This window comes from Trachymyrmex cornetzi, unplaced genomic scaffold (assembly GCF_001594075.2).
Source record: "Trachymyrmex cornetzi isolate Tcor2-1 unplaced genomic scaffold, Tcor1.1 scaffold385, whole genome shotgun sequence".
Lineage (NCBI taxonomy): Eukaryota > Metazoa > Arthropoda > Insecta > Hymenoptera > Formicidae > Trachymyrmex > Trachymyrmex cornetzi.
This window is the reverse complement of record NW_017298586.1, coordinates 1,225,463-1,242,166: the sequence shown is the minus strand read 5'-3', so window position 1 is coordinate 1,242,166 and position 16,704 is coordinate 1,225,463. Positions and strand designations below refer to the sequence as shown.

The window sequence follows — 16,704 nt, the reverse complement described above, 5'->3', positions numbered from 1 at the left end:
ATCATTGGGAGTGACTCAACAAGCCATTTCAAAACGCCTCAAAGCCATGGGAATGATTCAGAAGCAAGGAAATTGGGTGTCGTACGAGTTGAAGCCGAGAGATGTTGAACGGCGTTTGTTTGCTTGAAAGGCAAAGACGGAAGGGATTTCTGCATCGCATTGTGACTGAGGACGAAAAATGGGTTCATTACGATAACCTCAAGCGCAGAAAATCACGGGGAGTTCCCGGCCATGCTTCCACGTCGACGGCCAAACCGAATATTCACGGCTCCAAGGTCATGGTGGGACCAGCTCGGCGTAGTGTATTATGAGCTGTCAAAACCGACTGCAACAATCACAGGCGATCGAACGCAATTGATGCGTTTGAGCCGAGCATTGAAAGACAAACGGCCGCAATACAACGAGAGACACGATAAAGTGATTTTGCAGCATGACAATGCTCGACCCCACGTTGCGAAAGTGGTCAAGACATACTTGGAAACGTTGAAATGGGAAGTCATATCCCACCCGCCGTATTCTCCAGACGTTGCTCCCTCTGACTATCACTTGTTTCGATCAATGGCACACGGCCTGGCTGATCAGCACTTCCGGTCTTATGAAGAAGTAAAAAATTGGATCGATTCGTGGATCGCCTCGAAAGATGACCAGTTTTTTCGATGCGGGATTCGTACGCTGCCCGAAAGATGGGAGAAAGTAGTGGCCAGCGATGGACAATACTTTGAATCATAAATGTATAACCAGTTTTTTACAATAAAGCCTCGAATTTCGGAAAAAAAACGGCGGAAGCAAAGTTATACATCTAATATATAATTATGTATAATCCATTATATAGTTATACATAATTTTATAATAATTTCTTGTGTAACCTTATATACAAGATGTTAAAAAAACATATTTAACACTTATACGGTATATAAATGTTTTTTTATTTAACACTTATATGGTAGATAGTACACACCACATTGAGTTCACAAATTTAGTGAACATATATCGAAAGCTCAATTCTGAAACATAAACAATTTTTATGTTAATATCATAACTGACTTATTATCTTCTATGTATCGCATATACTATTTCATTCATGCGTTTTTGTCGTACAACAAATTTTTTAAATCCGTTGATTGGCTATAGAGAGATCTGAGAATTTGCGTATTTGTCGTACGACAAAAACACATACATGAAATAGCACCCTACGACGTGAAGAGAGAAAAATTGAGATAAGTAGCACATTGATAGTAGCCTGTTTAGCAAAATTACAGGTTCAATGAGGTGAACTCTCATAATGCCTATATATCCAATCGTAATCGCTAGTTGATGTCAACTTACTGATTCCCGATGAAATTTTTCGTTATAAAGTGTGTAGTGATTTTGTAAAATATGTACTTTATAATAAATAAATAATGTAGTATTCACAGATTTTAATGTGCCGAAATGAGAAGTCATTTCATCGATAGATATTTTTTTTTATATTTAGACTTAATTTCTATTTAACAAAAATGTTAAGGAAATAATTAATTTATTATTATGTAAGCAAATAATTATATTTTAAATTGAATTCTAATGAACTCCATCTGAGATTAATTAAAAAATGTAATTTTGTTACTTTTGTAAAATTTAATTTACAAAAAGTTTATTTTTTTCAATAACTTAATAAAAATATTAATAATTTTTTGATATTTTTTAAGAACAAAATCGATTTCGAATTAAAGAAGATTTTAATCTGTTGTAAAGAGAATTATCAGTAATCTAGCTTTTAAACAACAATGTATAATATTTTCGATATCTTTATCATAGAGTAGATAATTCAATGCTGCTGTTGCAATATTAAAGGAAAAAGGATTTATGGCAGGCTTTCGTATAAGTTACGTAACAAAAATTGCATCGTATCGCATATGATCATTTCGGCATACAGAAGAAAATTATTTTAAGAAAACCTTGTATTTGACATAAGAGTGAAAGTAAGGTATATAAACTATGTAATGAGATGGAACAGTCGATGACGACCAAGAAAATGTAAGATGTGGGTAAACAAGTAAGATGATGGAACATTCGATTCGGTTATACAAACATATTTTAGAGATCAAAGAGAAAAGGGAGTCAATTTATCGTCTCACTTTCGCAATGCGATGTGAGGAACATCCTGCATAATGTATACAAATATATATATATACATACATATATATGTAGGTATTTCATGATTTTCCAAGGCGGCAGACGATTCGCCACTCGCGCGAGCTCATCAATTATACATCGTGTGATTTGATTTTGCATCACGTGGCCTTTGGTTTCTACGAATATACGTATACGAATGGATTTAAGCTGAAAGTGGGGAAGTCCGTGATGAGTCGAGGTTGGAGGAGGATGGACCGATTCGGGACGACCGAAAAGAGAACGAGAACGAAAGAGAAGAGGCGCGCGCAGCGTCTCTTTCACTTCACACACCGACACATCATCGTTTCATTCTTGAGACCTAACGCGATCGCCGGCTGCTTACGTTGATCGGCTGCTTGACCACTCGTGTTCTCCTTACAGTGCGCGGCATCCGCCGATGAGTTCCGTGTTGTCGAGCAGGCAGTCAGTTCATTGTACTTTCTGTACAAGGTTTCAAAAAAAAGTAAAACGGAAGTGAGGATTTTTTCGCGAGAATTCCGTGACTCGAAGGAATTTTTTTGGAACGGGCGAATCAATCGATTCATCGAGGGCACTGATAACTCACCCTTGAAAGTTTAAAATTTTTATAAAGTTCTGGAGAAGGTGCGCTTGACCGTGCGCTCCGAAGAATTTGCTCCGAAGGAATTGTACCGATTCTGAATACGCCTTACCTGTCTGATCGTCTGCCAGTTCACGAAGTGTAAGTTTGAAGGACTGGTGACTGAATGTCTGGTCTTTTGTATCTATATCGTATTTATATTCGTATTTATATTCTTATATAAGTCTATTATAATAATACTCTTTATAATATGTAGAATGATAAAAAATAATAATACGCGTTAATTATAAATGCAAAAATAAAGGAGTTACTGCGAATTGATCGCGATTAATCATTGTCCGTGCAAAGTGACCTCGTGATAACGAACTAACTTTATTATTGAGTAAACTTATGTGTCATCGTGAAAACGACTAATCGTTGACTGAAGACGAGTTTGCAGAGTGCATCATTTTATTCTTATTTTACGTTAATTAACAATAAGGAAAGAATGATGTAATAATCATTCTCGCTGCAACGATTTGAATCTTTATTAGGAATTATAAATCTAATATTGGCTTTGCGTAATTGCTTTGGGTTAAGTATATTATTAATGTGCAGCATGCCATTATGATTTTAATTAAAATTCTTGTACAATGCGATATGCAACGCATAGAATTTTAAAATAACTATTCGTTGGAATATTTTTTAATTAGAACAATCTATAATGGAACACTATGGAATGCTATTATTTTTTCATAATGCCTTAACTCGCACTGATTATTCTGTGTTGCTTGATTCAATTCCGATATATATGCTGCGTGGAATGTGATATATGCACAATTTCCTGCATTTGTTTGATATATGCTTTTTTGAGATATCTATTAAAGATCATGATTACACTCCTATTTCTTTAGATTTCGTTTGGTTGTGTTTGCTACGTCCCGTAGTATGATATTTAACGTGACTATAACTCAATGTTACTTTGCTATTTTCAGATTTCACACACGATTATTTGCACTTTAAAATATGAAGCCCATCAGATGTTTTATCCAATATTAACTGTTATCGACAATAATTTCGCGACTTGAGGAAAATTTTAATAAAAATTGTTAATTTTTTATTAAAAATTTATTCATTTTTTAAATTTTATAAAATTTTATATTATATTAATAATTTATATGTATATGTAATATTATATATGTAATTTATTTATGTAATTACAATTTAAATTATAATATGACAATAACCATACAAGATAATTCATTCAAACATGAAAAAATTATATTATAAATTGTGATAATTTCAAGTATGAACATAATAAAATATTAAAATATAAATAGTAAATAAAATAAACATTTCTATTCAGTAAATGCAATTTATTTAATTATAATGAACATAACTATATTTTCTGAAATTCGCTTACTATTTTATGTGGTAATAATAACTAAAAAATATGTTAAGAAAAAACTAAAGATTTTCAAATAGTGTGTATGACTGTTATTAATAATACAATTGACTATATTTGCATGATTAAAACAACTATAAATATATAATTATCCCAAAAATAATTTAGTATAAATTATAGTTCATTTTTATCTCTTAGTGTATCTATTTATTTTCTTATCAAAATATTTGTAAAAAGCAATTATAGCTTCGATATATTTGAAAGAGATAAAAATGATCAGTAGCTATTTTGAAAATAAATTATGCATTTTTATAATGTAACTTTTATAAATATAACTATGCCTGTGCGTACCACGAAGAGAAGATATTGTCTGAGTTGTGATATGATTGCACTTACGCCACGACCGTAACATTGGCCTAGAAAGTTATGTTGCGGTCCACTCTTTTATTGTCTGTATCAAAGAATAGAAAATGCGACTAGTAAATAATAAATATATACATAGATATAAAAGATTGAACAAAGATTGTAAAAAAAGGAAAATCAATATTTTGTATAAAATTTTTCGATATGTATGCAATTTTATATATAATTATATAAATAATTAAAATTTAAAAACTGAAAAAGTTGCTCGATTTTGCTCGGATATATACGTAATAATAATTATTCTAATTTGTGATATAATCGGTTTAACACCTTATGAAAACTGACTTAAAACTGGCTTGAAAAGACTGTTATCAAAAATAAATGTCGATTAATATTTTTTTATATCTTATTTTAAATACATTATGTTTTTATGTTTACATTGAAAACGCTATCTGCTTGCTACACACAATCAGTATATTATTTTTATGCGTCATTCCCATCTATAATTTTATAAGAAACTAAGGATATTTCCAATTGAATTCTTTTACAGTTTTTTTAAACAAATGATGATAAATAATTAACTTTTTTTATCATTGTACACACAAGTAACGTTGGTAACAACTATGTTGGTAAATTTTTTTAACTCTTATATGTAACATTTTGAATTGCCGTATTATTGTCACCTTATTATAGTGCAAAGTTCTTAATCGATATTATATCTCACGTAAGAATATTTTATAATAAATTAATAAAACAATTATCAATCAGAAATTTCCGGGCGATTGAGAGCAATAATAACATAATAATAAATTAATAATCATAATTGATTTCTTGTCGCATATAATAGATATGTCTATTTAATTAAAAGTAGTACGAGAAAGCATAACGTTTAGTATACAGGACTATCGGTTTTGTAATAGCGTTCCATTGGAATGGATAATTCCAACGGACATGAAATGGACCGTTCTTCTTTTTTGCAGATTCAGAGTTTTACAATCTGTACGAAATTCTACAAGAGAGTCCAATGCTCGCGGTGAGTAAAGGAAAACGATGACAGGATGTCGAGCGTGGAGGATAATTTTATTCATTGTTATATGGAAAACGATTGCAAACGCAAACACGAAAATCACGCAAGTACATTTAAATGACGAAGACAAGAAATTGTTCGAGCAGAACAAAAACATTTATTCTTGGACAGGGCCAAACGCGTTGGCCAGATCGGCCTTGGTCGAGAGACAAGAAAGGCTGCAATATAATTGCGAGCTTGAAAATAGCGAGGTTGATATCACCGCGTTAAATCCCGAATTGTTCCGAAATATCCTTGTGGACGATTTGCACGAATTGCTCTATTGCTATGTACCAAAGGTATCCGAATCTATCGTCTTTTTATTGAGATTATCAAACAATGTTAATGTATAATTTGTAAAAAGTATTGAATTGCTCGCACATCGCGTTGCTCGTTCTAAGGCGAAGCGATTTCATCTTTCAGGTGGCTTGCACGAATTGGAAGCGTGTACTAATGATTGCGACCGGAAAATGGTCTGGTAATGATCCTTTAGAAATACCGGCTGATCAAGCTCATTCCCCGGGTACTTTTCAACGATTGAACAATCACACTCTGCCCGAGATAGAGAAGAAATTGGCTACGTACGACAAGTTAATTGTTGTGCGACATCCTCTGGAAAGGCTTTTATCGGCCTATCGAAATAAATTAGAGACCAAACATGAGAAAAGTGCAAGGTATTTCCAGACTCGCTTCGGCAAGAAAATCATCAAGGTAAAAATAAGCTTTTCTAAATATAGTAAAACTTCTGTACCGTTTATATTATTCATCATATGATAATACCTATAAAGCGACACATAATTTAATACTGTTTTTATAGTTTATTTTGTCCAAGGTTTTTTTTCCTCTATCTATCGAATTATTTTAGTTATATCGCGAAACCTAAAAAGAAAATATTTGTTTGTTCAAGCATTGTAAAATGTTAGATGTTTATTTACAATAATTGAATCAAATTTAGAAATACCGTATAATTGCGCACTTGGAATATGACTATGATTAATTCCACGTGCAGGTTGTCCCACTTTTATCATATTAACCGTTAATGGCAAGTTCCGTATACAAACAGAGATGAATAGCGTAATATCGAAAACATTAAGTTACAAGTAGCGATTTAACTGCATGACATTTTTGCAGAAGTACAGGCCGAACGCGACCGAGGAGTCTTTAAGGAACGGTGATGATGTGACGTTTCGCGAGTTCGTTGATTTCGTTACCGACGACGCCGAGAATGGAACTCGGAATGAACATTGGAGATCGATATATGATCTATGTCAACCATGCATAGTTAATTACAATCTCGTAAGCAAGTACGAGAGTTTGGTCGAGGATGCCACGGAAATTCTCGAACGGATAAGTGTCACATCCGTAAAGTACGTACATGCACTCATGACAACAAAATGAATAATATTGATACATTTAGATTAGCGAAACATTTTATATTACATATGATTACATAAACAATATTAAGAATCTTTATTTTAGACCGCATATGTGAGAAACACAATCAATACTACAAATTTAAGATGCCTATTACGGTCGAAGCTGGATCTTCATTGTTTTAAATAATTCAATCTTGAATTAGCAATATACACTATACATGTACTTACATATATAACATATTGTAGTCTTTTCGAACCGCGCGCTGAATCGTTTTTCTGGACTATAAACCCAATTAAAACTATTCTAGCAATGAATTAAATTGACAAGCAATTTCAATAATTTGATGCTACCATCACGCATCATATTATAAAGATGTTAATATGTTAAAATTGTTAATAAATTTATATGATTACATAGTTTTCCAGCTAGATCACCAAGCAGTGAGCCGACATCGAGAAAATTGGACAGATACTACTCTACCTTGAGCTACAAACAGCTTCGCAAGTTAGCAGCTCTATATAAATTAGATTTAAGGCTGTTTGACTACTCATTGGAAGACGTGTTAGGATTTTCCTTGGCTTAATGGTGCTCGTTAATATTAACAGAAGCAGATGTACATACGTAATACGAGTAAAGCCTGTGGCACATAAAAAAACGTAAGGCAGTAAGACGTTAACAGTAAAGGCCCGTCTACAATACACGGAGTAAGAAGTAAGAGTAAGAAATTGACCAATCACAGTCGATTATTCTTCTCACATTCGACTGTGATTGGTCAACTTCTTACTCTTACTTCTTACTCTATGTATTGTAGACGGGCCTTAAGGCGTCGTCTTCGGATTGTAGACGACGCCTAAAAGATGTTGATTTACTTACTGCTTACATCTTACTGCTTATATTTTTCTATGTGCTATTGGTTTAAATAAACTATCACTAAAGTCTGTGTATAAAATATAACAAAATACGACAAAACGGCTTTTTGAGCTATTTGTTTTTATTTATTTTTAGATTAAACCTCGTACTACCTCATATATACAATAAATGTATAGAATATTTTTTAGCTTTTCGCAATATAAGATCCAGCGTTGACTCCTAACGCCCTGTTAATTATTTGTTATTATCATTGTATTAATTCAAGGAGTTTATAAAATTTGTATTTTTACTCAATATTGTTTATTTTTTAAATCAATTACTTATCTATATAAAAAATATATGTATATTATATGATATACTTTACTTCAACAGTTAAAGATGACTTCTTAATTAAATCATTGCTCGATTTATTAACGAGAAATAAAAAAAATTATAAAATATATGCAATAGATTTTAACACACACACCCACCCACTCACCTACCCACCCCCACACACACGAGGGGGAGGGAGGGGGGAGAGAGAGAGAGAGAGAGAGAGAGAGAGAGAGAGAGAGATTAGAAAAATATAGTAAATATACAAATGTAAAATACGCGAATAAAATATGAATCGTTTTATAAATTGCGAAATATGAATTGTACACATGTAGAATTTTTTTTACATATGAAAAATTGCACGTATCAAAAAAAAATTATTTTAAATTATTGTTATATATTTATTATAATACAGCACCGATGTTTTCAGTAATATTGCAGCAAAATTGCAACATTGCAGTGACATTGCAAATGTTGCAGCAATGTTGCTGCAAGCTCCTGCGCTGTATATAATTATACATCATTAATCATTATATTTTATGATCAAAATATATTCATATATACACATATTCATAGATATACCACAGACTATTTATTTGAAGTTATGGCGTTTTAAATGTATAACGGTGTCTCTTGCCAAGAATTTAAGGATAGTGAAGCGAAAATAAAAGAACTTCTTTTGCCTGTGCCAAGAAAAAATCACTGTCAACTTTTTCCAAGTTTAGTTTCGTAAAAGTCATATAAAATGTACGTTGAAACTTTTGTTGGTATGCAATTTATAGAACAAAACATTATCTTAGGATAATCTCTATTTATATGCGCACCTCTTGTGTACCGTGTCGTGAGTTAATCCGTAATAAAAGTTTCGCTTTCCTATTTTCGTAACGTGAGTTGTGTCATATCGTGTCCAAAGTTATTGCTTGCAAGCAGCCATATTTGTGTGCCTATGTAAATATTATTGTATCTTCATTGTACAGCGTAGAAAAGATTCCAGAGAAATAAAAAATTATGTAGTTATTAATCACATTAACTCTTCTTCATAGATTAAATTGTATATTGCATTGTGCGAACATTATGTATATTATGTATCCAAAAATAAAATTGTGTTAAGACTTTCATGATTAATAATTAATGTTAACTGACTAATGAATTATCATGAAATTAATTATTACTTAATAAATATTAATCAATTAATAATCTATTAATTATTATATTAATTAATTTAACTTAATTAATTACTATTACAATTACAAATCGACTTAGTGAATCTAAAAAATTGTTTAAATCTTTGGATGCTGATATGTTCCATAGACTTACGTTTAAATTCGTTATTGAATTCTGATTTTTATTAAGAGCCTAATTCATAAATTAGAGGAATATTAATGTATGGTACGTGTTTTTCACAAGGTAAATGCATTACATAATGGCTGAGCTGGAGTTCGGAGGTGTCCATACATTGTTCATCGAGATTGATGTTTGGCTAAACGAGTTAAATTTAGACGAGAGCCCGAAAATGATGGACGGCCTTCTATATTGGCACGGATTGACTAAGGAGTGAAATCTTAATCGCGCGCAACAGTTCTGGCAGTCACTCGAACGAGTTTTCAGAACAATACGTACGATGTCTCTTGCAATTCCCAATCGCGCTTAATGGACCAGAGCATATTAATTTCGTAACGATCTTGAACCTGCCAATACTTACAGTGTGTCGATGGTTATTTGGAACCGATCTGATGGCGTTTTTGTCAAGAAGTTATGTCTAACATTCACAATGCCTTAATATAACTCGAGGTAACGAAACTCGTTGCTCTTCAAGCAACATTAGCCGATGGTGGGATCTTGTCTTCTACCAATCCTGGAGCAGAAGGTGGGAAGGTGCGAAACGATACACGCAAGTATAATAGGTGGGGGTGGTGATGCGGTTCCTGGAGGAATTTCGGGATCACAAGGCCCGAGCGCGCAAATCCTGCATCGCCTGATCCAGTCTATGATCGTACGTACAGCGGCGAAGAACGCATTCCTGGATCTAAGTGATCTTGAAAATAAAAAACTTAAGGTGTTTTCATGTAATAACGTTTACAATAAAAAATAGATTACCGATTGTTATAACGGCAATAATTCGCAATTAATTCGTGATAATCCAAGCATTCGTAAGTATCTCAGATCTTCTTTAAATGAAGATCGAGTAATGCGAGTTTCATAAAAATATTACAATATTATACATTATTTAATTATAAATCTTAAACCGGTGCGATGTGGAAAGAAAGAGTTAGTTATTGTCATTGCTATACATACGTTCATGTGAATTGGAAAAAAAATGATTGATCGATTCTTTATCTATAAGGAATAAAGAAAAATTTTATTAGATAATTATGTCTGTAAGTGAATAATAGACTTAATATATATATATACATCGTAATATAGATCTGTCCATATCGGTCAAAAAATGCCACCAGCAGGCCACGAGACGAAGAACCTTCTGATGACGTATTTCATCCTTATTTTTCTATTAATCTCGCTTTGGGTATTATACTCGGGATTGTTTTTTTAAGCACAACAGACATTCCTCACCATGGTAAGTTACATATATCAATGAATGCATTCTTGATTTGAAAAATATATGCATCAAGTGTCTCGAATGTTTTCGCATTTTTTTACTTTAATTTCGATATTGTTGGTAAAATTACATAAAATAAAAACTTTATATTTTTTTATTTAGAATTATCTAAATGTATTCATAGCTTTTATTCGTAGCTAAATGAAGTTATAGAATAAGACTATGAGATTAAGAAGGTTTTGTGTTTAAGTTGGTCATTGAAATCTCCGAATAGTAAGCGGAATTTCATTATCCATCTTGATTCATTTTAATCCTATATACTTTAATATTTTATGATGTGGTATTATTTTTAAAGTTGTTTTATTAATAATAAATTATTCAATAAGTGATCACAATAATGTGAACTCAAATTGCATTTAATAATATTTTAAATATAGAACTTGTACATTTTTAGGGCTGAACAACAAAGAAAGCAAGGCGGATGCATTCAGAGGATCCAAGATCGTCACGGACACCTCGTTCAAAACTCGCCAATTCTCACTTATTATATTTTCTACAATTTAGGCGTCTGAAGACATGTTCTCCACAAATCATTTTTGACTGTTTAGTGACCGATTTCTGCAACGCGCATGATTTAAAAATATATTTATCGGGTAATAGAAACAATTTTAAAAGTTTGTCCCTTGTCTTGCTTCAATTTCTTACCACTTCGTCATGAAAATCGGCTATCGATATTACATTAATTATATTTTCCCAGATAATTAGCTACAAATACATTGTCTGAATTAAAAATAATATTTATATTATGTTACTCTCGCATATCTACAATTATAATTTGCATCGTCATTGAGTTGTGTTCATTTAAAGTCACCGAAATAAATATATTATAATAATTTGTTTTACGCGCGTTCGTTTATAATTCGAATGCATCTCATTTATCTTTAACTATAATATTAAAAATGTATTATAAAGTTTCTTTAAAAATATGTTTGTAGTATAAATGAAAAACACAACGTTACAAACGATAAAATTAATCTTTTCGTTCGAAATGCAGGCTAAAGTTTACTTTACTATTATTTATCATCGTACCGGAAATAATTTGTCATTACGTCACTATCAAGATATGCATAACACGGACTGCGATTAAAAAAAGAGACGCAATTGTGAAAAATATGGATTTCCTTAGGAGATGCAGACAGAGAGAACTTTGTAGAAATGTGAACGACGCTGCTCCGCAATATGTGGGCGTTTCTCCAAAAATAGTCGGCGCTTCCAGCTCTCGAAGTTTGACCGTATGTCCGCGTAGAACTAAATCGGTATTTTCGACAGCGTACGCAAAAATAGACGACATGATTAGTACACATTTCAATGCTGGGCTGCAATTAGGGCTGTGTTAGCAAAAAGCTTTCAAATATTACATAAGGCAGAAGCTCCCAAGACCGTATGCTCAAGTATCAAATTACTCGCTTATTGTATTTGAACACTTTTCAAATACTGATTTTTACGATATAAATATCCATTTTTTTCGTATGTCTGAAGTATCCGCTATTCCCACCTTTTTACTCGAATTTATACATTTTGTACAATCGCCAAGTCAAATACGAAGTCTCTAATAAATCACGCATCGTTGCATGTTTCTTTCATTTCGATAAATATGTGTATTTGACCGTATCGGAATGTATCCTGTTATATTTGTACGTTGTTATTTTAAATGTTCCTTATATTTTTGCCAACATTAACGGACAGGTGCAAACAGGTGCGAATAACGAAATACACAAATTAAATCAGATGTATAAGTACGAAAATTGACATGTCACGTTACATAACCGATTAAACGATGCCCCTAAAAAAGATTTTCATTATTCGCAATTTATATAAATCATTTGTTATACAATTTAGTTCCGAAGAATCGCCCGCATCACACGGTATCACATTCGTCGTAGTAAATATGTATTTTCACGGGCGTGGACTTAAATGTTACGGCAGCGCTCCAGTAACCGCTCGAAATAGATCTAATCGCTCCAGATTCGTAGTTGCTCGATGCGGCGTCCGCACACCCAGTGTCCCAAAAAATGTTGTGTATGTTGCTATAGAATGTCAATCGTGTTCTTATTCACCCTTTTGATGAAAATGCGATCGAATTTCTCTAATTATGGTGCATAATTTATAAATTCAATTGTTTAATACGTCATTTGTGAAACTTCTGATCGACGACAATTATTTTGACCTGGATTTAGAACGAAGAAATAACATGATGAAGTAAAAAATCTCCAAGGCACTTATGAAGCTGCATCCCAAGAAAAGACTAAATATGCCGCCCAGTGATGCTAAAAAGTTTTTCTCTTCTTTTAATTAAGACATTAAAACAGATTGCAAGTATTCAATAAACGCTAAGTAAAAGTAATATAACATTAATGTTATAACTTCACATTGAACAATATAACTGTTAGAACATGTGTTATAAGGTACCTAAGCCAAATAAGATCCAGCACTAAATAACGTTCAAGTTTTCAATTACTTAAAAATGCTCTTTATGCCTAGAGATATGCTTAAAAGATGTGTCACAGGAAGTAAATAAAAAGGGGCTAGAGAATTAGAATCAGCAGTAACAAGCATTATATTCATATGTATATAATAAGGTCTAATGTCAGAATTAAAATTTTTTTTTGTTTATTTACAGATATTTTATAGAATACATATTTTATTTTTGTAAGTGAGTAAAATAACGATTTTATTCTTATCTAGTTTATCTTAAGGCGATGCTAAAGCTCCCTGTTTTACCACATTTCTATTCGGTGAAAAATCTCTGTATTGGATGTACGGATTGCAAAAGTATTATTACTTAAATTATAGTACGCATCAACAGGACCTCAGCTGCACTGGATTTTATGAGAAAATCGAAAAAAAATTAAAAATTCACTTACTTTTGGCTCGTACAGCTGTCACCTCAGATATGTATTTGCTTGATATAAGAGTTTTAGAGCCCATATCTTGAAAATAAGCGTGTAGCTGAGGTCACATTATTGAAACGAACGATACTGAGTTTGTAGAACTAAGATTGAAAGTCTAGAAAAGCAATATTTCCACCGAATAGAAAATACGTGTATACTGATGCTTTGCGAAGACTGGGACTGTCAACAGAGCCGAAATTCCGCGTAGCAGTAGTTGCGCGGTCTTGCGATAGATGGTGCTGGCATATGTTAGATAAGAACAGACGTATGCGTTTGAGTAAGACAGAATGATATATATTATATAATATAATGTAAAAACTAAATCAAAGATGTCACCACTATTATCGAATTTGGAATTAAAAGAGTCTGTACTATCGACCTTGATTGAGTTGGGTAATCGGTTTAGCATCCCCTTAATACCCCCATAAAAAATTAAAAAAAAATAAATTAGGTGGGCTTTATTCAGTTCACGTATTTTATTACATTTATATGTATTGTTGAGTATGAAATTATAACATTAATGTTATATTACTTTTAGTTGGCGTTTACTGGTTAGAAACGATCACTTACCTAACAAATATAATTCATCAGCAATCGGAATTGTATCCATTTCTATGAATGTAGCGGATTTCATATATATTTTTAGAATAGATTGATTAGTTGAAATATTTTTACTGAAATAAATACAATTACATATACACGGAGAGAATTTTCTTTTAAAATTTACCCTGAAAATATGGTGATTGTGGTACAATACAATATTTTAAAGATTTTTACCATGCACTTCAGTAAAATTGATCAAACTTATTTTATACTTTATTGTAGTTTTATTAATGAATGAGAGAGATTTATATCAAAATTCTTCGAAATACAATGTTGTCCCACGATTGTTATATTTTCAGGGTAAATTCTAAGAAAAAATTCTCTCCGTGTATACATATATATATGTACATATATATGTATAGGGATGTAATATAATATATATATACTTAAACTAATAAAAAATAATAATAACGGAAATTATTATTATTTTTTATTAGTTTGTGGGAGTCAACGCAGTTGTTAGTGCGAATATCATATATATTTATTTGATTTATTACATAAACCTTGATGTGATTTCGACGAGCGCAATACAATAGAAAATTGACGTTTCGAATCCTCTTTGAGTCATCCTCAGAAAGAATTATCTATAATAACAATTTCTTATTCCGCAATTAATTTCTTTACGTAATATGTGGGTTTCTCAACAGTTGGCAGACTATTGGAATCAACTGAAAACCGAATACGAATTGGAGAAACACACACAATACATTGTCAATTACAATTATTTCTTATTATTCATCCTACATTCACCACAAGCGCACTTCATTACATAAGTAAAGGTACCAATTGGTAGACAGAACCTTCCTGCTATCGCACCCTAAGTTTCATCAGAAGAACTGGAATTCATAGTTCAAATTTTATTAGAAAATGACTATCCAATTAATTTTATTTTTGACGCTATGAATGATCGATTAAGATGTCTAATAAATAAGAAATCTTTACGACAGAAAAATGATAATAAAAAATCGAAAATTAGTTGGTTCACTATACCATACGTAAAAAATATCTCCAATAAATTTAGAGGATTTATCAACAACATAAGTATGAAATTGTCGTTTTTCGATCTTAATAAGTTAAATAAATTTATTAGAGCACATAAGGGGACAGACTTCCAGATTCATCAAAGAGAAACGTGGTTTACCGCATAAATTGCAATGATTGTGACGCGTCATATGTGGGCCAAACGGGTAGGAAACTACAAGAATAATCAGAACATTAGATATAATCATATAAGAAGAAATACATCATCACAATCGGTTATAACAGAACATAGGACACGTTACAATCATGAATTCCGATGAAATGAGGTGAAAATATTGGACTCTGAAAAAATTTTTAATAAGCGATTAATATCGGAGATGTTGCAAATCACACACACACACACACACACACACACACACATACAGACAACAACAGAATGGTTTAAATTTACAGATAGATACAGAAAAGTTAGACTGCGTATTTTACATTTTTCAATAACGATTAAATATTATGTTTTTTGACTTTATATCTTGACTTTAATGCGCGCGCGCGCGTGTGTGTGTGTGTGTGACATTATAGTTCAAATTATAAACAAAGATTCACAGTCTTCACTTAGAAACCGTTGTGTCAAGACGTATATTGCACGGATATTTTCGAAAGTTATCATGATTTTATTAGTATGACTATCTATTGCGAAAAATTTTTTTTTGTTATGTAAGTATTTTACTTATGTAATGGAGTGCGGCGCTTATGGTGAGTGTAGGATGAATAATAAGAAATAATTATAATTGACAATGTGTGTGTTTCTCCAATTCGTATTCGGTTTTCGGTTGGCAGACTATTGGTTCCAATAGTCTGCCAACTGTTGAGAAACCCACGTATTACATAAAGAAATTAATTGCTCGCGGAATAAGAAATTGTTATTATAGATAATTCTTGAAGAAATTGATTGCGGAATAAGAAATTGTTATTATGGTATTCTTTCTGAGGATGACTCAAAGAGGAGTCGAAACATCAATTTTCTATTGTATTGCGCTCGTCGAAATCACATCAAGGTTTATGTAATAAACTAAATAAATATAAGATATTCGCACTAATAACTGCGTTGACTCCCACAGCTGTTATTATTATTTTTTTTAGTTTGATTAGGTGGAGTCTTTGCTTTCATTTTATATATGGGGCATTCTTTTACAAACCGAACACTTTTTTTTTCGACATTTTTAAATCGCTTCAAACTTTTTTTACCAATTGTAGGTATAAAATAAGCGAACACGTGTATCGGGATTTTTTTTTTAAATTTATTTTCGAAGAAATAGCGATTTTAAATTTTGAGTTTTATGGTAATTTTGCCTTTTATGATAATTTTCAAGTCGTCGTATCTACGTCGTTTTTTATAGTAGAACAATTTTTTTTTTTCATTTCAAACGTTATTACATCAGCTTTTTGATAAAATTATGTTCCTAACCTCAACTTTAAAAAAAAATACTTTTTTCTGCAAATTAAATCTTAAAAGTTAATTTTGACCATGAC

The 16,704-nt window shown here is 31.8% G+C and overlaps 2 protein-coding genes and 1 long non-coding RNA gene across 3 annotated transcripts in view; 2 read left to right on the top strand and 1 right to left on the bottom strand.

The window, feature by feature from the left end:
* Nucleotides 1-2,473: 2,473 nt before the first annotated feature.
* On the top strand, nt 2,474-7,582 carry LOC108763837 (carbohydrate sulfotransferase 11). The gene is made up of 5 exons (XM_018511732.1): nt 2,474-2,851; nt 5,438-5,822; nt 5,947-6,234; nt 6,655-6,890; nt 7,318-7,582. The coding sequence occupies exons 2-5, from the start codon at nt 5,508-5,510 to the stop codon at nt 7,481-7,483; spliced, it is 1,005 nt and encodes a 334-aa protein (XP_018367234.1). The 5' UTR covers nt 2,474-2,851; nt 5,438-5,507; the 3' UTR covers nt 7,484-7,582.
* Nucleotides 7,583-9,483: 1,901 nt separating this feature from the next.
* LOC108763814 (sodium channel protein Nach) overlaps nt 9,484-16,704 on the bottom strand; it is a 10,163-nt gene continuing 2,942 nt past the window's right edge. The window contains exon 7 of the mRNA XM_018511699.1: nt 9,484-10,117. Coding sequence (XP_018367201.1) covers nt 9,904-10,117 — 214 coding nt within the window. The 3' untranslated portion in view covers nt 9,484-9,903. The remainder of the gene's footprint in view (nt 10,118-16,704) is intronic.
* On the top strand, nt 10,047-11,456 carry LOC108763815 (uncharacterized). Its single transcript, XR_001940241.1, has 3 exons — nt 10,047-10,232; nt 10,507-10,657; nt 11,094-11,456. It is a non-coding gene; the product is annotated as an uncharacterized LOC108763815 (long non-coding RNA).